General features: G+C 49.3%; 1 protein-coding gene across 6 annotated transcripts in view; it reads right to left on the bottom strand.

Moving 5' to 3' along the window:
• Window positions 1-1,768: 1,768 nt before the first annotated feature.
• The window catches only part of GOLGA3 (golgin A3), a 46,686-nt gene continuing 25,934 nt past the window's right edge, over window positions 1,769-22,520 (bottom strand). For all 6 annotated transcript variants that reach the window (XM_055551033.1, XM_055551031.1, XM_055551035.1 and 3 more), the window contains 16 exons: window positions 21,057-21,194; window positions 19,271-19,432; window positions 18,663-19,031; window positions 17,834-17,911; window positions 16,804-17,067; window positions 15,578-15,672; window positions 14,592-14,808; window positions 12,896-13,039; window positions 12,066-12,263; window positions 11,151-11,267; window positions 8,684-8,823; window positions 7,961-8,093; window positions 7,623-7,745; window positions 6,714-6,878; window positions 5,687-5,850; window positions 1,769-5,105 (listed from right to left, as the gene is read on the bottom strand). In XM_055551033.1, coding sequence (XP_055407008.1) covers window positions 4,889-5,105; window positions 5,687-5,850; window positions 6,714-6,878; window positions 7,623-7,745; window positions 7,961-8,093; window positions 8,684-8,823; window positions 11,151-11,267; window positions 12,066-12,263; window positions 12,896-13,039; window positions 14,592-14,808; window positions 15,578-15,672; window positions 16,804-17,067; window positions 17,834-17,911; window positions 18,663-19,031; window positions 19,271-19,432; window positions 21,057-21,194 — 2,724 coding nt within the window. In that variant the 3' untranslated portion in view covers window positions 1,769-4,888. The remainder of the gene's footprint in view (window positions 5,106-5,686; window positions 5,851-6,713; window positions 6,879-7,622; window positions 7,746-7,960; window positions 8,094-8,683; window positions 8,824-11,150; window positions 11,268-12,065; window positions 12,264-12,895; window positions 13,040-14,591; window positions 14,809-15,577; window positions 15,673-16,803; window positions 17,068-17,833; window positions 17,912-18,662; window positions 19,032-19,270; window positions 19,433-21,056; window positions 21,195-22,520) is intronic.

Raw genomic sequence — 22,520 nt, 5'->3', positions numbered from 1 at the left:
AGTATAGGAAAATCACTTTGAAATGTCTTATCAGGTATTTAGAAATGCACACTGAAAGCTCACAAACAAAATGAAGGTCCTGTGAGAACTCACGAGCCCAGAAATGTTCCTGTGTCATGTTCTGACCTGGAGATTATGTGTAAGAAGCCCGTGGGTCACTTCCTCCAGCAATTCCCAGACCAGGTGAAGAAAGGCTGAGTTGATGAGAACTTCTAGGTGCTTCCACCTCCAGATGCCACAGTGATCCACATGTTTCCAATTCCAACCCAGCCCAGAAGCATGTTGCTTGGGGCAGAGGCTGCTCTGAGCTCCTGGAGGCGCCCACTCAGCACAGGGACAGGCTGGGATGAGAGAAGGGGCCTGGCATAGGAGTGCCGCCCCCCTCCCCCAATAGGCAGACAAAAGGGTCAGCAACACAGTTTAACACCTCCCCTGTTTCCAGGAAAAAGGCACTGCTAAAGAAAATTCTTTTTTACCAGAAGCTGCAACATTTTTTGCTAAGTGAAACAGGCATAAAGGCAAGTAGAATTCCGATAAATGCTGCTTCTGGTATGGGCTGCTGCTGATGGCTAAGAATTCCGCCTCATCTAAGGGGAAGGCTTGGAGACTCTTCCAACAGCTATCATGCTTATCCACCACACTGGGCACCATGGCATCAGTAATCCTTTCTCTACTCCCCACCTAGTCTGCACAACAACAGGGGAGCCTGCGTGATCTGGAGGACTCAGCGCCACATCCTTGGCCCCACACTCAGCACGTGTTTCTGCCAGTACTCCAGCCCCCTTGGAGCCAGGAAGCAGCTGCCCATAAATCTTCACTTGGACCACTCCGGTAATACCCACTGTACGACTGTTAGGAAGGTACAGCAGAGAACTTCTATGTGATGAAGGAGATACAGCTTAAAAATACATCCATCAACTCATTTGTTTGGCGCCTGCAAATGTGTACCAGCTTTACCGAAAAAGGAAAAAGTTAATACCTATGATCACCCCCTTCATGACTACTGATTGTAGAGATGAGAATTTGCATCATAATGTTTCAGGAAGTTAAGATCACAAAAGGAGGCAGTCAGAGCAGTTTCATTTAGGTCTGGGTGGTACACGGAATGCCTGACCCTAAATTGCTTATAGACGCTAATGAGGCAGAAGCACAATAAAACATGTATCTGTCCCATCACAAAATAAAATTCTGTGATCACTGATTACTTTCTCATTTTCTGTACATTTTTTACCATGCTGGTTATAACATTTAACTGAAGAATGATAACATTTAAGTGAAGAATCTATATCCGGTTTACTCTCATTGATTGAAAAGGAAGTGTGAATGAAAAAGACGGGTGAGACTGGGGAGCCACAAGGCTGAGACTGCCGTGGGCAAGGGATGGTCAGTGGAGGCCGGGGCTGGGCAACACTCCAGGCCAGGAAGCACGTGTGTAGCGCATCCGCAGCCTCAGGAGCGGTTTACTCAGAAGTGTCTCCCCTGTGAAGGAGCGTTCCTCTGTGAACGCTTCCCACCTCTATCATCACTAGCACATGGCGATGAGTGAAGCTACAAAAAGAAGGAAGAGATATGGGCCAGGTGCTGCTCTTCTGCTTGGTCAAAAGCAGTCACAAGAAGCTAGATTTCACAGTCATCTGAAACTTTGGCAGAATAAAATTCTTTTAAGTGTTTGAACAGAGTTGGTTAACAACATGAGGTAAAAGTTACTCCCAGATATGACAAAATATATAGCTGAAAATGAAGCCACCCCCAATGAAATATAAAAATCTTTAACAAAAAATAGTTTATTGCACAAAATTCAAGGAATTCCCAAGCACACTTAAATTTATAAAAAAATCAACATGCTTTTTAAAGTTACAATTTCTTGTGCATGGTGACACCTTTCCCCTGAACAGCCCCAACCTGAGGACTCCCTTTTAATGAGGAAATTTTTAATAGACATGAATAACTTAACACCACCGAGTTTTCTAGATCCTCTAAAACATGACCCTCAAGGATCCTATCGTAACCTGAGACCACCATACGCTGAGAATCGCCTGGCATGGGAGTGAGTGACTTGTTTGAGTAAGGCTCAGAGCATCTCACACGCCCCCGCACTATGCATGTCATGGGCTCTTAGGGAGGCTCCGGGACATTTCTCTTTCAGATCTGCTGGTCCCTTTCACTACTAGCAGTCTTTACATGACATTTAATTTTTGTTAAAAAAATACTCATAGGAAATATATGTCCTGATGACTCTGCAGGCCCATGGCTTTAGCAGTATCCTTAAGACCAAGAAAGTCTTTAAACTGAGGAAGAGTTTAATGAGAATCTTCCTAACACAGCCTTCCACGGGCTGTCTTCTTCAAGGCCCATCTTGGTACCTGGACCCCAGGCCAGAGAATGAACCAGTTTCACATCCTATCAAAAACAATGCCTGTTACACCTCCTGAATAGTAGAACGAAGGCATGTAAATCCGTGGCATCTATGTGATGGGTACCGTGGAAAAATCAATGATAACCACCTCGCAGTACGTTATTTTTGGAACATAAGAAAATCAAGTCATAACATCGTGAAGTGTCCAAGCTGACACGCCCTCCAATGAGGACACGAGGTACAGGATTAATAACATACACAAATGCAACGTGACGACGGGCTTGTTTCTACAAGTACTCCAGAGTTGACTGTTGTTTTCCATGAGGAAATTCCTAATTCCCACTTCTGCCCACGGAAGAAGAATATTTCAAATGCTGGGAGGCAGGAGTGCCAATTAAGTCCCTCAGAGGAAAAAAAAAGCCTTAACAAACCAAGAGCAGATGACTTCAGTCCAACTTCCCCCTTCAGGATGATTTGTTAAGGAAGCCTGGACACGAGGGCCCCAGATTAGGAACTGCAGGCCAGACATGACGGCACAAGGGGCACACACAGGAAAGGGCAGGGGGCGGGGGGCAGCCAGAGCACTTGGGCCAGAGGCAGGCCAGGCTGGCACAGAACTACGGACAAGGCTGGCACAAGAGGTTGGCAGGAGCCCCAGGGAGGCGCTGCTGCTGAAACAGAGGGTGACTCCACAAAGGAAAAGGGGTGAAAAACTGAGATTGGCTTTCTCTTGATGGACACACTCAAGATTCGCTCATCATTTCCTAAGGAAGAAGATGCACGGTGATTTCCCAGAAGACCTTAGCAAGGAGCGAGAAAGCAGCTACAAAGTGAGGCTAAGTGACTTCTTGGCTCTAAAATTAAAGGATAATGCAGCCAAAATAAATAAGAATGTAAATTACCATTTTTCTTTTCCAATGGTACAAAAACAGTTTTGTCAAAAATGATTTCAAACTTAGAAGGAAAAGTGGAATATATTTATAATGAAGGTTCAAGTATAGTTTCCAAGAATAACCCTGTACAAATGATATACATATTTTAGAAGTTCCAATATTTGCTGGAGAACTTTTAAAAACGCTAAACATCTTTCTGGTTAGTGCTATTTTAACCTTACTGGTTAACCTTCTAACAGCATATTGTGAGAGAATGCAAGCAGCTTAAAAACACCACGCTGTTTTCTCCGCAAGAGACCCAGGTGATGAGGTGACATGAGCGTGTCTGGCCTGATCAGTAACACCGCAGACTTCATCTTCAGACCAGCCGCCCTGCACGGGGGCACACAGACCCATTCTCTCTCTGTCTCAACTTGGAACAATAAACATTATTTGACATCATCTTAGCAAACTAGTGACAGACTTTCAAACCTCAAGTCTCAGTCATTCTAGGTGGGACCTCACACACTTGGGGTGTCTCGTTTCCAATAAGGCGTCCCACATGGGAGGCTCCAGAGACCATCTTGTGCTGACCTGCCCCTTTCAGAAACCTTGCTGCTCTCCAGATAAGAGGGGAAGGCCCTTCTGAAGGCTGTCACACACAGAGGCTGGCAAATCTCGTGATGACCACACAAGTGCTGATGGACACTTCCACACAAAGGCAAAGTGGGAGGCCTGGGGAAGCCTTGCTCCCAGGTTGGGAGCCTGCAGGCAGCCCTCCTTATTCTCCTCACCGCCCCTCCTCTCTTCTCCTGAAGCCCCTCCCCACACCTCACGCGTCAGGTCAGTGCCTGCTGACCGTAGTGTCTGTGTGGCATCCTGGTGGTCATCAGGCCTGCCCAGGGGTTAGCTGGGGTGAGTGAGGCCATGCAGGACCAGGGCTCGAACAGGTGGGCGTTGTGCACTCATGACAAGGAAAGACCCTCAAAATAGAGTGAAACTAAAATAACAAAGAACTTCTGTCTAAGAATATTTGGCTTTGGGAGGTAAATAAATTTCTTAAAATATAATTTTTTGACATTCCTAAATTCTACATGTACATTATTTCCTAACAGCAGATTTTCAAAAGGCAATCAATAAAAAGACAATTCGGGTCATTCTTAAATAATATAAGGATATACTTTTTAAAGTTTAGATTATGATTTTCAGTATTTATATACATATCCTATGGAGAGATGGCTATTGAAATCAAAATAAAATAAAAACCAAAGGTGCAAATGAAGCCTCACTCCTGCAGGGTAGTAAAACTCTTACTGAATCAGGCAGGAAAGTGAGAAACCGGACTCAGCTGTGCAACATCTCTACCAGCAACCGTCCGAGAGCAGCGTCTATGGTCATGCCTAAGATACCTCCTCTACACATATGCTTCAGACACATCCAAAAGTGTCTCATTGAGACCTAAATTAGGTTTTTAAGATTTGGTCACTTCATGGGAAAAGCTGGTTGTGATCTGCAAATGATTATTTCTCAATCCTTGGCTCCTGTTTTGTTATTTTACTCCTTGTAAAGGCAAACGCAAAACTTAAATTTCACCTCTTAGAAAAACATAGAGCACACAGTCAAATAAATAACATTGATGAGAGAACATTCCTCGGGGTAGTTACAAACACTCGGGGTGGGGATGCTCAGTGGTCACTGTTCCAAGCCCTTCTTGCGAGGCCCTGCCCTGACCATGCCGCTCTGTGTCTCCTCTAGGGTTGGCGTGATCTCCTGGTGGTGAGGGGCTGGCGGGGTCCCCCTGAGTCCATGAGGACAGCGACTCATGCACAGTGACTGCGTGTGCCTCCATCTGGCGCTGCAGGCTGTCCATCTCCTGCCTGCGGAGACAGGGGAGGGAGAGGAAGGGAAGCAGTCAAAGGAGAGCCAGGGAGGGCGCTGCTGCTCCCCTAGAGACAGCCCATCACCTGGGACTCGGCCCTGACGAGCCTCAACTGGACGGCAGGTGCTCACACTCACAGGGCCCACTGAACTTCTCTACTGGGACCAGCAAACTAATTGGGTCACAGAACAAAAGGGACTCTGGGCATTTTCCTCCACCCACAGAGGCCCACAAGCCAGGCAGCTCTGCACACGCTGACCGCTGCTTGGGGAGAATGTGGGGAAGACAGAGCTGAATCTGTCCTGCCTGGCTTCTTCAGGGTCAAAAAATGACACCTGCCCACACCCTCCAGACACAGGCCTCCTGTTGCTTGGCCACTGAGGGTCATTTAGCTCAGGACAGCTCCCACCTTAGAGACAGAGAGAGAGGCATGGGACCCCATGTTCCCCTCCCACCCCCCACCCCCAGAGCTGCTCAGCCTCTGCTGGACGTGGGGTGCTGTAACAGGAAAGATTCTTCCAAGTTAAACAAACAATTTATCTGTAAAGACTAAGCCGTGGAGCCCAGTGTGGTTCGTACTTGAGCTGCTGGAGGCAGCTGTTGAGGTTCTTGAGGGGTTCCTTGCTCACAGCGGGAGGGGGCCGCAGCAGCTCCTCCAGCAGCGAGGCCGGGACGGGGCAGTCAGGGATCTTCACTGGTGTCACGGGGCTGGAAGAGCTGGCTTCTCCTTTTGGCTCCTTTCTCTGTTTTTCAAAGCACACAGCTAGTTTCCCACTTGGAGGCCTACCCCTGACCCCTTCCCCAAGGGTCCCTGCCATCACACGTGCTTCTGGAGGTGCCTCCCCATCTCCCCAAGGGTTTCTGGGGAGGCAACTCCCACTCCGCAGAGCTGGAAGCCTCGGGGGTTCAGGAAATGTCTGCTAAATAGAAAATCTTCTTCCTAACCACGTAACAAATACTCTAGTCCTGGCTCTTCAGGGGCATGGACCTGACTGGAGGCCCCAAATGACAGCTCACAGGTGGGGCTTTCCAGCGAGACCAAGGCCTTGACTCTGAGTTTCCCTGAGAAATTAAGTCAATCTTCCAACTCATAAGACTCCCCTTCCTTGGACTTCCAACTTTTTCCATAGATAACCAAACCATGCTAAATAAACCTCTGAATCTGAGTGAGTTATTTGCACCAGCAAAGTATTTACATAGGCTGAGGAGAGAAACAAACTGTGGGTAAACAGCTAATCTGAAAGAGCTCATGACAGCAGTTTCAGGGGTTCCTGGGCCCCCAAGCCTATTCTGGCAGCTGTGTGTCCCAGCTGGGCTCACCTAGAAGGCCAGGGACTCTTGTTAACACAAGTAAACCATGCCCTCACTTGGTTTGTAAAGCATATTCCAATAAAATGGCATCTGAATGCATAGAAAGAGGCCAACGTTCTGTTAGAAAAAGCACTAAATTAAAAAGATTTGGCCGGTGGTCCAAAAAGAATATGCCATCATCATCTCACATGGTTGTTGCCCAACATTGGTTAAATGTAACTTTATGACTGAATGCCTGCCAACCATCCGCCAACACATCTACAATGGCCTGCTGATGGCCCGGGCGGCCTCATACCGTCTTGGCTGCTCCCCGCCGCAGGTCCAGCTTGAGCTGCTGGTTTTGCTGGAGCAGTGTCTTCATGTTGTTCTTCAGTTCTGACACTTTAGCTTGAAGCATAAATTTATCTTTCTGGGTCATGGACAGGTCTTCCCGCACCATCTCCAGCTCAGATTTAATATTCTAAAGAAAGTGGAGTCCTAGATTTTCAAAAACTGAAAGACCTTAAGCACACTGCACAAATCTTAGTTTGTACATCACAATTCTAAGGGGCTGGGGCTACTAGCCTGGCTTTGTACACTAAAGCTTTCATGTGACGCTCCTCTCTCACCAACATTCCTCTCTAGGAGTCTACACTGCAGAGAATCCAGTTACAATTCTGTCCTCAATGTTCCCATCCAAACTTCAGAGCTTCTGCTGAGGAACCAGTAACATTCCCATATCCACAGTTGACAATGAACCCAATCCTTGTTTAAAGTCCAAGGTCAGCTACTAGAATAAGCTTAACTGTTCCAGAGACAGAAGACAAAGCAGTTCTGATGATTACTCAAGCTGTCCATCCACATGTAGGAATCTCAGTCAGAGTCACCCCCGTCCCCCTACCCCAATCCCGTCCTCGAGCAGTCAAGACTATATGTACATAGACTTCTTTTCAGAAAAGCTCATCACACACTGGTGAATTGCACTCTCATATATTGGACTTAATGAGATCTCGTTCCTGGGACAATTGCACAGCTCAGCCCAGGGGCTCTGGTCTCTCTGCTCAGTGTCCCTTAGCTGCCTGACCTGGGCTGCTTTCTGAAACATGAACGATCTGGTGTGAGCACTCAATCCATCAAAAACTCTTGCTGTGCATGTAGTATACTGCTTGGCATGATACTGGAAAGAGCTGGGGGAGTGCTGCTGGGGCCCTGACATGACCTGTACCTGTAACGACTGCTGTATTCCATCCAATTCCTGTTTACTCTGGTGCTCGGTCAAGTCCAGCTGCTGTTTCAAGGACTGGATTTCTCTCTCTTTCTGATCCACCTCCCATTTGAGATTTTCCATCTAGAGATGGAAAAACATCACATGACTCAAAGAATTTTAAAATGGCTTTCTTGCATTATAAAATTGCTGTAACTCTATCTCTTCATATCATTTAATACACTTAGAAAAAAAAAAAATCCCTTTCCAAGAAGACAGGGAATGAAGTGAATGTGTCAAGCAGAGTCTTGTTCTATAAGCCCTGTTAACTGGGGAGGGAAAGCTGCCCAGTGAGTCACCTCTTGGTTTCCTATGGGTTCTTTGCTCAGCTGCTCATCCAGCTGCTTCTGCAGCAGCTGGAGCTGGGTCCGGGCCTCTGCCAGCTCCGCCTGGAATTCTGCTATTTCCTGCGAGTGCTTCCCCTCCTGGATCCTAGCACAAAAAACAAGAAGGAGTAAAATTACAGCATTCTTCCAATGACCTTCCCACTCAAAAACACTTTCAGTTGACTGTTCGATGTCCTGGGTAACATTCATAAGGACAAAACTCTCGTACCGCACCCCCTGGATGGGGACTGTTCTAGGAGTTGTGAATGCATTCGCTCAACTAACGCTCACAACCCCTGGGAGGGCTTCTCCATGAGTGCCCAATCATAGATTACAATGGGAGGGAAAGTGTCACGGAGTTCAGTGCATGTGCACTGCCCAACACATGTGCGCTTACACACGTTCGAGCCGAGACCCCCCAGTGGGAGTCCACAGTGAGCATTGGTGGTGGGTACAGCCCCCAGGGCTCTCTGTCCTCACAGAAGGACCAGCAAGGTATAAAGTGGGAGCACACAGCATCAAGGCCAAAGTTTCAGTGTTAAGCTGCAGGCATTCTGAGATAGCAATTGGATGCATTTCTCCTCCTTAGATCTGCCTCCAGAGATCTGCCCAGCAATTTGCTAGAACACAGGGGACCCTGGTGTGTCAAAGGTGCTAACTGGAGATGAGATGGTGGCAACACCCACTCCCACTTACTGGAGCCTGTCGGCCTCTGCCTGTAGCCTCTGCACCTCCTGCTCCTTGGCCTGCAGCTCCTTCTTCACCTCGCTCAGCTCTAAGGTGGCAGCCTTAAAGTGGCGGCGGTTGTGGCCTGCTTCTGCCTTGGCTGCAGCAACCTAAAACAAAAAACATTAGCATTGTCAAGGACAGAGGCAGAACCTCGCAGCACGTGTGGAGGCAGCTGCCCCAACCCCCGCCTCCTAGCTGCTCTTGCAGGCCTTCCTTCCACAGCTTTTCAAAGTGCCCGTCAAGGATGAAAGTACTGAACACACACTTGGCCTGAAAGCATGCGACACGGCAGCAGCACCTGCTGAGCGAACCATTATGTTCAACTTTCTTGGCCTCAGTGGTTCTTATAGTCTTTCTCAAGTTTATCTACATATTTCTTGTTACTTTTGTTCATAATTCATGTATTGAGGAAGAATCTACCTTTCCATCAGACCATCTAAGTATACTAACGCTACTGCTCATTTTCCTTTAAGGATGTAACTAGCTTTTTCATGGTTAACAACATTTTACCTCAAGGTTTCTGAGAAGATAAGCAAATTCTCAGAATATAACAACATTTTTCAATTGCCTTTCCAATATTTTAGTTTTCTTGTCTAACTACACTAGCAAGTACTTCATATAAAAGAAGTTTAATAAAAATACTTATAGTTATGACAAATGAATATAGAAAGAACTCACATATACTTGGAAAAAACTCCAATAGAGGGTATTAGCAGTGGTTGTCATTAGGTAGAGATTCCAGATACTTTAATCTCCACATGCACTAAAAATTTTTGCTGCTGCTGCTGCTGCTAAGTTGCTTCAGTCGTGTCCGACTCTGTGCGACCCCAGAGACGGCAGCCCACCAGGCTCCCCCGTCCCTGGGATCCTCCAGGCAAGAACACTGGAGTGGGTTGCCATTTCCTTCTCCAATGCATGAAAGTGAAAAGTGAAAGTGAAGTCATGTCTGACTCTTAGCTACCCCATGGACTGAAGCCCACAAGGCTCCTCCGTCCACGGAATTTTCCAGGCAAGAGTACTGGAGTGGGGTGCCATTGGCTTCTCTGAAAATTTTTGCTAGTATGTACTATTTTTACAATTAGGACTATCAGACCAAATGTACTTGGAAAAATAAATAGGCATCATTTACAATTACTGCCCTTAAAAAAAGAAATCAATTATACATCATCCCCCCAGCACTTCCAGTTAAAAATTGCCTAGTTACAACTTCTTTAAGGTGAGAATAAAACTATTAAGTGATACCTGAATACAAATCAAAAGACAGGAAGGTGGGGGACAGAAAGGCAGGGAGTGTTGCTGACTTAGTTTAGAACCATCAGATGTGCAGCAACTGCAAGCAAGGATTAAATATGGCAAACGAGGCACATGTGGGTCAAGAAGAAGCTAATAACTGATCACATAACAATATTCCTAATATATCTTAAAACTAGTACTACTTTAAAAGAATGTCTGGGGACTTCCTTGGCAGTCCAATGGTTAAGACCCTGTGCTTCCAATGCAGGGGGCACGAGTTCCGATTCCTAGTTGGGGAACTAGATTCCATATGCTGTGCAGTGCAGCCAAAAAACATTTTAAAAAATAATAAAAAATAAATAAAAGAATGTCCTACTGTCTCACTCACGAAATAAAAAAAACTGTTTCCTTCTATCTCTAGTACATTATCATGGAGAAATGTAAAAATAAGTGGCAAAACCCAGGTGACATGCACCTACACACACAGGAGTGTGCCCACGACAAACGTATTCTGCCATCTGCTCTGAGAAGGCACTGGGGACACGAGGACAAACAAGCCACAGACCTTGTCCCAGGATGCTGATGTTCTCATGAGGAAAGAGCTACACAGAAACCACAGCTGATGCATCATGATGGTTAAAACTTTAAGTCTACAGCCTGACGTCCACTCCGTTTGTGGGGTGGCTGAGGCAGGCCTCTCTGTGGGATGAGCCACCTGATGCACTGGTGAACATCTGAGCGTGGAAGGCAGCAGCCAGGAAAACTGCCCTAGATGTCAAGAATGGCACGGGTCTCCAGAACCCAGAACCACTGCTCTTGGGTGCTTCTTTAACACAAATGGGGTCACCATAAACTGTTCTTCAGTTTGCTTTTCAGCTCCACACTACATGCAGGGCATCTCTCTCCAGCAAAGACACAGCTATGGAGCTCTGTGCACATTATCTTAGATCTGCACGACTGTTCCTTAGTTTAATCTAAGCCCTTTCTTCCACTGATGAGTATGGAGACTCCCTCCAGGCTCTGTCACCAACCCCATGATGACACCCTATCCTTGGACCCATTAGCAAAGGTATTCACAGAGAAGTTCCTGGAAGGGAACTGAAGTGTCAAGGGTACTAATACTGAGTTTGTAGACATTTACAAGTTACATTCCAGAAGGCTCTGTGAGGTTGCAGTCTGATAACAGCTGGAAGCCACACACCTGCTCCTCGAGGCTGTGCACCATCACCTTTTCCTTCTGTAGTGCGGCCTGCAAGGCTTGGACAAGCTGCTTCATCTGGCGGTCCTCTTCTTCCTTGCGCTGCAAAACTGCCTGCACCTACAGCACGTTCCAAGATGGGTAAGGAAGGAAGGACATCAAATTTCCAAGCCTGAAGAGTCCTTGGAGAAAGCACAGGCCACTCTGATCGGGGTCATGTGAGGGAATCAAGCATCACGTGGGAACAAGACATCACGACATGTTATCAACAAAGGTACAAGCCAGGAAAGGAGTGAGATTTCTACTTCTGAAGAACACTGTTCTCAAAACTGAAATCTCAGATCACATGAGCACAATCATATGATCATATTCAAACATAGGGTTAGGAGCCCAAAGGATGCATATAAATCAGGGGTTATCAATGCAGTTGTCTTCATGGCGAGGCAGGTAACTCAGATGGTGGGAACTAGCACATAGGAAAATCTGGAAGCTCTTTAAAGTCTGGATTATTCAAGGCAGGAGCTGGGCTGGTAAAAAAAAACCCAAAGGGGCTGCAGAGCTGAGGAACTGACAGCGGGGTCTGTAGGGTGACATCCACCAGAGTTCGAACCCCAGTGCTGAATCACAGGAGGCCCTCAGGTCGGAGCTAGGAAAGGGTCTCCTCTGCATCCCCAGAGTTGCCCACCCCCAGGGAACCTTAGGGACTGAGTCTAGTTCCTTTACAGCTCAGCTCCCCTGCTCCACCCCCACCTCAGGACAGGCAGAGGGGCTGAGGCTCCAGCAGATCCTCTGGGCCTCCGTCTCCATGCCTCTACTCTGCAGGCGTCTGTGATGAAGCAGACGATGCAGCTGAAGCCCTCAGAGTCTGCCTGGCCTGCAGCAGGTCTCCTCCTGCTTCTGGCAAATGAGTTCCAATACCTGAAGGTTCAGCTGAACTAGGTCTGCTTCCCTCTTGGCTAATGCTGTCTCTAAGATGCTGTTGTGTTCCCTCAAGGCCGCATTAGACTGCCCAAGGCCCGTGAGCTTCCCTCTCTCGTGCTCCAGTTCCAAAGCTAGCTTCTTATTTGACTCCTCAAGGCGCTTTATCTTCCTTCTGAAGCCTCTGGACTCTTGAAGCTGAAACAAATCCAAGTCGCCGGTTTGTGGAGCCACTGCACTCCAGGCACCGAATGATTAATACCACAACGCAACAACACACAGCTGAGCACCAGATGCAGCAGACCCTCGCTCCACTGCTGGCAAGGCTGCCGTGGCCATGCCTGCTTCTCTCCTAGACCCACAGCTGACAGCCAGTCCTCTCCTTTGGGCTGTGGGCTTCTGGAGAAGCACATCCAGGTTGGAGCCCAGGCGGGCCCACAGCTGAGTGTGACAGAGATGACCATGAACTGTGCATGCAGCCTGCAGCTCCCGACAGCCACCTTGGGGCCCTGTGCAGAACCCAGGGGACATCACCATGCTGCAGCGTGTGGCACCGCCTGAAGCCACAGCTGACTCTGAGCCTGAGGGTTACGTGGAGATCTTCCGGGCTACGTTTCTTATTTGCCATACTGGAGCAAGAGCAGGCACAGCAGGCCTAACTGAAGTGCATGTAGGGTGTCCAGCAGTGCAGGTGGTCAGACCCAGGGGAGTGGCTGGACAACCCCCAGAAGCACAGAGTGGAGGCCAAGCACTCAGGCTGGGCTGTGCCCTGACCCTGCACATGGGGCGGCACTCATCCCTGGGCAGTGCGACGGCAGGGCTTGGCCTACCTCGTCCTCCAGCTCCAGCACCTTCTCCCGCTGCTCCTCCAGCTCCTGGCCAGTCAGCGAGATGACCTCCTGCAGCTCCCTCTCCAGCATCATCTTGCTATGGCCGACAGCCTGCAGCTCCGCCTCCAGCACCTGGACCCGCTCCTGACGGCCGGGACAGAAGGTGCGTTTGGTCGGGGTCTCACCAAAGCCCCCCACATAGCCCATCTTCCCACTGACGGCGTGAGGCTGCCAACCACACGCGACAGCCTTCCCTCTCCTTCAAGAGATGCAATCAAGTACCAGGTGTCACACAGTAATGACTAACTTTTTCAGTTAATGCTTTGGAAATACAGAAAGGTAGGAGCTATAAATTATTGTCTTTGGCAAAAATGTGAGTAGATTAATTAAACAGACAGATACTTTAAAACAAAATGGAAACTGCAAGTAAGTTCTCCTCCTGATACTGTATAAAGTAAGTGTGTGAGAGGGAATACTGAATTTATGTATTTTGGCAAGAGAACACCACACTATGCTATAGTGTCCTCCAACTCATGAATTCTCAAATTGATAAAAGAGAAAAACAAATATGAGAAAAAATACAATCACTAAGCTTAAGTGAAATGACTCAAATCTGTGGGTAATAAATGAAATGCAAATTAACTGAGGCAGAGTTTCATGCCTACTAGCAGGTGTGAAGGGAGGTGGTAGGCTCTACACTGCTGGGATCTGGGGAACCAGGGCACTTGTGACTAACACAGAGTGACAGTGCAGCCCCAAGGGAAACCTGAGGGCCTTTACGTACGAACACACTCCCTACACACACACACACACACACAGAGGACAAGCACGCCTGCCTGCTGCCCTGCCCTCCTTCCCACAGGCTCTCCCTCAGGACGCCAGAGTAGGAAGAGAGGCTCCAGAGGACGCAGCGCTCGACCCTTGCCATGCGCACATTCCCTCTTCCTTCTGACCCCAAGCGTTTCATAGCCACTTCCATCCACTATGCTGCACATGCTGTCTGTCCCATGGGCTTGTCTCCAGCACCACCCCGACCCCCGTTCCCCTGGTGCTGGCCTCCATGGGGCACTGGGCTCCGCGAGGCCTCCCCATCAGCTCCTCCTGTTGCCATCCTGCCACCTCCACTCAGCTCCCAGCACCTCAGGTACCGTTACTACCCCTGGGGCTCCCCACCGCCTCCACCTGGGGCTTTCCAACATGACAGTGGTCAGGTCTCAGTCTCACATAAGAGCCAGGCCAAACTTCCCCTACAGCCAGACACCCACCCAGCCCCGTGCCGTCCAGACCCAGCGCATAGCACAGCCGGCACAGGAGCACCCCTCTGCTGAGATGCCCCCCTTTCACTGAAGATAAGTTCAGATGTCACCTTTCCCAAAAGCTTTTCTGGACTCTCCAATCCTCACCCTGAACCCTCGCATGCCGCACTCATGAGCTCACAGAACTTCACCTACTTACAGAGCCTCTTCCCCACAATGAGGCAGAGGAGGACTGGAGTGAGCAGGGGACACTCCACACACTTCATCAGGGTCCCTGGTCATTTCACGACCATGAGGTATTTGAGAAAAACAATCCCCACACGCTTACCCCACACCATTTTTCTAGACCCTCTTAAGAAGGTTTCGGAGAGGAGTTGCCTATAAATGTCATGCCCCTACACCAAGTCTCTGCAAGTGGCCAAAGCAAATGAGTTACCCACATGCAAGGTGAGGTCGCTGCCACCGGCGGCCGCCTTGGCTCTCAGCTGGCTCAGCTCAGCCTCGGCCGCCTCCTTGGCTGCAAGGGCCTCCTGCAGGCGGCGGCTGAGGATGCCCACTGCATTCTCATAGGCTTTGTGCTTGGTCTTCATCTCCTTCTGTGCGCTGGTCAGGTCCGAACCCAGACGCTTCATCTTCTGCTTCTGTTCGGTGATGGCCCTGGGCATGGCAGAGACAGAAGGAAGTCTCAGCTCACCTCTGAATTCACGTGCCACACCAAGCACACGCAAAGTACATGTCCATCCGAGCCCCATTCCTCCAGGGCTCTAGACGGAGGCTGTCCCGGCTCCACCCTGTCCAGCTCTGCCACTGCCCAGATCTGCCTCCTCAGGATGTGGTTGGTGGGTGCCCCTGAGGAGCCCAGCACTGCATTTCAACTGCCCCGCTCCCCTTTTGGAGCTGTTTAAATGATTTGGTGGAGGCAGAAAGAGTCCTTTCCTACCAAAAAGAAAGGCTTCCAGCGATCCTCCTGATCAGCAGCAAGAAACTCAACATTCAGGCTCACCGTAAAGCAGCGGCTGACCAGAGCAGAGGACTGTGGGACACGCCTTGGGAGTGGAAGGGCCTGGCATGGGTTGAGGGGGACCAACACAAGCGTCCACCCTGGGCAGGGAGCTGGGGCAGGAAGGGCATTGCAACAAGTTCTTGACATGAAAAAGCAACAAAAACAAAAACAGACAGGGGAGTGTTTGTGAAAGGACATGTTAGCACATCCACATGTAACCGTCAAGTCTGGACGGAATCACTTTTGCAGCTTTAAATCTGGACTCTGACATCTAAGCCTCCTGGGGTAGACCAGTGAGGGCTGGACATACTGTGCTGGGGTCCCCTGGTGTGAACCAGTGAGGGCTGGACAGACAGTACTGGGGTTCCCTGCATGGTTCATAACCCCGCCTGACCTCCCCCAGCACACGCCCCACCCACATACTTTGTGGCTTCTTGCTGCAGCTCTTCTATCTGTTTCTTGAGTACCTCGTTGGCCTCCGTCAGAGCGACCATCTGCTCCTTATCAAACTGCAAAGACTTCAAAGAAAGACAGGAAAAGACAAAATGAAGAGCGTCAGGTCCTCCACCTGAAGCCCCAGTGTTGGGATCGGCTTCCTCGAGGGTAAACGGCGCCCTCTCAGGGCTGCCTTACAGGACATGGGTTTTGAGGACAATCCAGACAGAGGGGCCTGAGTTAAGTGACCACTTTAACAAAGGTTAGGAGCATCCTGAGTTGCTGGTGCCAAGGAATGTGGTAAGGAAACAAGTGAGAAGAACTGGCCAGTGGGGAAACCTCTGGCCTCCGGATCCCACCCGGGGGCCCCACTGTCCTCGTTGACAGAGTCCCCAGGCCCCTCCTTGGTTTCTCCCAGCCCCTCAGAGCAGCCTTGTGCCCCCTCCTGGCCTCACCCGCTGCCCTGTCTCCTCCTGTGCAGTGAGCACCAGCCCTCAGTCCCAGCTTGGCCCTCACAGACCGAGCCCCTCAGTGAGCCCTGTGCTCCCACAGCTCCCAGCCCTCTTGTCCCGCCTGTACCCTCACAGCCTCAGCTGTGGCCTCCAGCCCACCTGCCCTGCTTGTGGGATTTCTGACACATCACATGTAAGACAAGCCCTTGGTCTGACTCCCTGCCCACTGCTCTCCCCAGGTCTACCGTCTGCCTCAGTTTCTCACACTTGACATGCTCCTCAGCTGCAGGAATCTGGCCTGAGGTCTCTCTCTCCCCGTCCCATTCCAGAGACCCTCTCTGATACTGCCACCTCCACCTCTCACGGGCTCCTGCCTCCATGCTTGCCTCCCCTCGACCACAGGGGCCTTCGGGCATGCACAGCAAATCCGGCTGCACCACACTTAAAACCCAGAGCACAAACCAGCGTATTCCTCACGCACCCTGGAACCCGCACAGAACTCTGTGCCATCCCACACCCAGCAGCCCCCTGGCTTTCTGCTGACTTTCCAGCCCTCAGACGCTGGTTCCAGGCCTGTCTCAGTAGCTCCCTCACAGCTGTATCTCTGCCTGGACCACCCCTCCCAACCCCCCAGCATCCGAGCTCCAGGAGGGCCTTTTCCAGGCTACTTTTCTAAAAACCTCTCCACATGTCCCTGCCCACCCACCATACAGACCCAGGCACATTCAGCTGAACCCTCACACATCAAAGACACCCCCAAACCTGTAACTGCGTCTCCATTTCATCACGCTCCCTCTGTGCGGACTGCAGGTGCCCTTCGAGATCCACCACCTGCTGCTGGACCTGCGACATCTCCTTCTGCAGGCGTGAGTGCTCCACCTCCACAGACCTCTTCTCCCCTTGAAGTTTCATCAACTCCTGCCGCAACTCCTTCACCTCCGAGTCCAGCCTCTTCTTCGTGGCCTTCAGCTCACTGATGAGCTGGTCTTTGGAGGTGGCGTCGCGGCGGTAGGCCTCCACCATCACCTGCCCAACAAAGACAGAAGCTGCAGCCAGTGGGGTGGGGCTTCCAAGGGGTTGAATGTAAACAAAAACACTCACCACTTACACCTACAACACTTTTGGGGAGCGAAAGATAATGTATTTCACCAAATGCAAGATACCGCCCACTGAGGTGTCACAATTTTACACTCCTCAACAGGTCTGGGTGAGACACACAGCAACTATGCCAGCTGCTGGGCTTCCTGACCACATCACCTTCTTGGGGGAATGTGGCCATTCCTTCACCCTCTACTTGCCCTGTCTGACTTCTGAAGGCACCCCTGCTTGCATCTCAGTGATAAAATCCCCCACCACTTTTAACATTCTCAGTCACCCTTACTCAGACCTTTGGTGACACTCTGTGTTCATTCCTCCAGAGCAGAATTGGCTTCACTAACATGAAACACCTTATTTCAATGCTAGACTGTAGTGTGACCTAAGTTATCAAAGACACGTTGAACAGGACGCTTGGGGCTCTGTGGAAGCAACATGTGCTCATGCTACATGATGGCAGGGCACACGATCCATGAGATATAGATGCTAAGCCCACCCTGAAAATGCACCTGACTTCAGAGATGTAAAAATGGGAGGGGTGAGATGCGTGTTTTAGAATCAGTGAAGTGCCTTAAAAAACCTGGAACCAAGCTGTTACCTTCCTCTTGAACGATTTCTTTCCAGTGAAAAGATTAAACATATAGGATTTTCTTCATGCACTTGTTTCGTGGGAAGAAAACTAACCATACGTTCTTACCTTTTGTTGAAGAAACTGTTCCTTTATTTTCTGTGTCTGCTTTTTCAGAGCGCCAGCTTCCTGCTGCAGGTGTTCCACCTATGAGGGACATGAGTGCAGATGTTACACTGATAGCTCCAGGAGGGCCCTGTGTCTCCGGGGGACACATGTGCACAGAGGCATCAACGACCTGCCCCTGAGCATCCTGTCCTAGAAGGTAACAGTCAGTCAGTGTCTGCAGAAAAAGTGCACCTACTCCCTGGAGAGAAAACATGTCACTGACTTCCTTTTGATGCTCATGGAACAGGATTTGAAGACAACATTGTTCCCGACACTAATTCTGCTTCCTCCACACCCTGCAGCTTTCTTGTTCTGTATTTGTTTACTGGTTGCTTGCATCACAGCATGGCAGCTCCCAGGTGTGGGAAAGTCAGGCCATCTCCCCACCCTCACCCACTCTGTCGATATGTCCTGGAGGTCACACTAAAGTCAGGCAGGAAAAAAAATCGAAGTTCTAAGTGGATTTTCCCAAGTCTGAGCTCCTCATCGTAGGCAGATTGAAACCAGCATTTCTTGGCAGATTACTTTCAAAGCCTCAAACAATTCAGTTTTCTAGTTCTCAGCCATCTCCACACCCAGCCGCTGACCCAGGACTGGAAGTACCACACTAGAGGCTATGGACCGTTTCCCCACTGAGCCCTGGGCCCTGCCCTGCAAGTGTTCCTCCATGTTTACAAAGCAAGGTGTTCCAAAATAGGACCAAACAAATAAAACGAATGGCCGGACAATGAGGATTACTTCTCGTATGCATGATTTCCATTCATAACAAAGTGACAGCAAATTGCGTTACCTGGCTGGACTTGATGGCTAATTCTTGTCTCAACTGCTCTAAAGTGTCCGACGTGTCCTGGGCCCCCTCTTCCAGGCGTTTCGCCCCTCTATCGAATTCCTCCCTGCTGCTCTGGGCTGCCTGCAGAGCCACCTCCAAGACGATCTTCTCATTCTGCAGGGCCTGGATGGCGTCTTCTCTGGAGGCAGCTTCCCCCTGCAGCTCATCCAGCCTGGCCTGCAGCTCATCGTAGCGCACCTGCAGGTCCCCGAGGGACTGCTCCCTAGTCTGTAGAGTCTCCTGCGTTGAGGTGAACTGCTTCAACAGGTCCAGGTGCTCCTGCTGCAAAGCCTCCAGCTGCTGGTCTCGCTGATGCAAAGTCAACTTCACCTGGAAAAGAAGGAACCAAAGTCAATGTGACTGCTCTTGAACAAAAACACCGTGTGCTCCAAGAGTTTACTTTTTCCGTGCTCAGGTTTTAAACAATCTGGATGGATGCTCTGGAGGCAGCCTTCGGTGTAAAGCTGTGGCACAGAACATGAGTAGAGGATGGACAGACCAGTACAAATGAGCACCGTCAGGCCGGCCGTGGCACCGGGGCAGTGACGAGAGCCCCAGCAGGTGCTTGCCTGCTCCAGTTGCTGCTCCAGCACCGCCGCTGAGGCCACCATCTTTTGCAGCTGCTCCTTCTCATCTTCAAACTCCTCCAGCCTCCTCTGCAGGTCCTCCTCCACCATCGTCTTCGCCTCTTGAATCTGCACAAAGGCAGCTTCCTGGTCCAACATGTCAGCCTGGGCCCAGAAGAAAGAGCATTTCTTAAAAAGCAGGACTTGGACTTCCCTGGTGGCCCAGTGGTAAAGAATCCGCCTGCGAATGTAGGGGACATAGGTTTGATCTCTAGGCCGGGAAGATTCCAGGAAGATCTTCCGGGCCCAGAGAAGGTTCCAGGAAGACGCCTCAGAGCAGCTGAGCCCGTGTGCCACAACTACTGAGGCTGTGCTCCAAAGCCCAGGAATTGCAACCACTGAAGCCAGTGCACCCTAGGGCCCGTGCCTCACAACACGAGAGGCCACGGCAACGAGAAGCCAGTGCACTGCAACAGAGAGCAGCCCCCACTGCCCGCAACCAGAGAAAGCCTACGTGCACCAAGGAAAACCCAGCACAGTCAAAATAAAGAAATAGTTTTTAAAAAGCAGGATAACCTGATGGCTACAGATTCAGCAGACAAACCAACCACCCTGGAGAGAAGCCCTGGTCTCCATCACCAACCTGTCCACGACCCACAGAGAGCCCAAAAGTGACAAGAGGGCAGAAAGCTGGTGCCCTCCCGCTGCCCATGAGACAGGCTAGCTGCTTAGTCCTCTACCCACAACTCCCCTGCTGATTCCTGGACCCGGTTGAAGAGAGAAGCAAGCAGTCCACTCAGTTTTAAGAACTGGGATAAAGTGATGAATGAAACCGCCATGACGACCACTTGTGTGAAGACAGGCTGTACAGCACATCCCCACTTTGGGGTGTGATACACGGCACACTCTCTTCCACAAGATTATTTCCTGAAGCCACTTGGTAAAACTAGAGATCAGGGCCAATGGGGCAAATACGGCATTCATCATGACTATGTAGATAAGACTGAACACACCTGGGTGTTTTCTTAGGGAAAAAAACATGAGCTTATAACTTAAAATCTTCTCAGTTCTTTGACACTGAGCCCTTGAAACATATATTTGACAAAAACATGACTGTCTTTTAACATCCACATCATCTGTGAGGACAAAGGTGCATGTGGGGAGACAGGGACCACCCTTGTAACAGGATGCCAACCTTCCAAGTGCTTCTAAAAGACCACTGATGTTCTCGGCATAAAACTGCCCTGAATACACTGCCAGGATGCCGCAGACCCTTATTACTTTTCCAACAAGCCTGTCAAGCAGGTATTATTACCCACATTTAATACAAAGAGAACAAAACCCAGAGAGGTTAAGCTATGAAGTCCAGGACCTCAGAGCTGACAAAGAGCACAGTTCAAAGCCTCTGCATCTCCTTCCCCGGGGATAATCCACGGAGATGGCTGAACACGGTTCTAACTACTCCTCGTGGCTGCTGGAGGGTGAAATGTTAATGTAGGCTGAGGGCTAAACTAGGCTGGCCCACATGGCAGCTCAGAGAAGGGCCACAGGTTACCACTAACAACTCAAGAGACAAGAGACGGGATGGGCATAGAGTGAACATGAGGGACAGAATCCTGAAACCTTAGATCACTGCAGATGGTTCAAAAAGGACATTTTAAAAGATATACGGACATATGTACATATGTAGTACCAATGTTCACATGTATGTGTGTGTATTGTTTTATTTTCTTGATCAACGTAAAGGAAAAATACCCAAACCCCAAGACCCAGAAGCAGATTGGCCCACCTCAATGCCCTGGAGCTGGGCGGCGATGCGCTCCTTCTCCTTGATGGACCTCTGCTGGGTTTCCGTCAGCTGGTGGGACAGGGACACGTTCTCAAGCTTCAGGTGCTCCAGAAGACCCGCCTGGCTCATCTGTCCAACCTTCAAAGAAAAACAACATAAAGTTTCAGGTTGCTAGACTTCAAACACAAGCCCAGCCCAGTCCAGTCCCTCACTCTGGTGGCCTCAGGGTCTCTGCACAGTGCTGGCACCCAGGAGGGCTGTTCCCCAGGACCCCTCCATGCGGGGCCTCGCTGCTGGCAGCCACTGTGACACTTGGGCCATCCAGCTTCTGTGTGCTTAAGAGGGGTTAGCCGGCAGCCCAGAACTCAGTGCTCATCACCCCATGACGGTGCGAGACGGGCACAATAGTTTCCACTGAAGCTGCATCTCTGAGCCCCTGAGGTGAGGGGCCTCATCTGGGCGGCAGGGACAGCCAGGAATCTAACCATCAAATGAACGGACCTATGGGGAGACATATCTTGGGCCCTGCCCTCTCAATGTCCGACTATCCTGGACATATCAGGCTGACCCTGGTCATTCCCAGGAAGAGGCACTGGCTATCCACTCAGTGTCTGACCCAGACCTTCAAGGACATCCCTTCCAGAGCCAATGTGAATGTTCCAAGACTTGTAAGGTGCCAGGTGCGGCCAGACGTTGTGAGCTTCAGGGTTTAAAATAGAAGGTGCCCAGAGCAAGGGAAAGCATAATTTGCCCGGATTTTATTTAAAGGTAACAAAAGAATAAAGACCACCCTGCATTCTCCTCTCGCCTGAGAATTCCTGGGACATATCTATGCTACTGGAAAAAGAGGGCAAAAACTTATTACACACTCTAATTAAGGAATACTGAACTTGGGTGCCAAAGGTATTTGAATAAAGCAGTTATGGTTCTCAAACTGCCATTCCCTTGGAATCTTCCATTTTTGTCTTCCAAATGCCATTTCTGACTTATGTCAGGACACATAAATCTGGCTTCTTTAAATGTTTTTATGCATCAAAAAATCCACAATAGCTTCAAAATTGCATTGACTTGCAATGATTTATTTCCACCTACACTTTATGTAAGCAAATGCTTATCCATACGGTCCTCTTTTTAAACAGCACATGTTGAATCACATTCTGTGCTACTGTTTTATAATTGTTTTCATTTAGCAATATATTGTGATAACTTTTTCTGATTAAGAATTAATTTTTGTGTTAGAAACTTATGAATGAAAATAAAAATTACCAGAAATGGTACTGCCAAAAAAACACATAAATTTTTGTATGTTTGTAGATTACAGATTTTTTTAAAAAGGAGTTTTTGGTGAAGTAAGTACTTCATATTCTCCACTTGAGAAATAAAGTTTCAATGTTTTGAACATTTTAACAAGTTAAATTACAATATTTAATCTGGACCAAAAAAAAGGGAGGTGATAAAACCCAC

This window comes from Bubalus kerabau, chromosome 16, assembly GCF_029407905.1.
Source record: "Bubalus kerabau isolate K-KA32 ecotype Philippines breed swamp buffalo chromosome 16, PCC_UOA_SB_1v2, whole genome shotgun sequence".
In the NCBI taxonomy this organism is placed as follows: Eukaryota; Metazoa; Chordata; class Mammalia; order Artiodactyla; family Bovidae; genus Bubalus; species Bubalus kerabau.
This window is presented reverse-complemented; position numbering and strand designations above follow the sequence as displayed.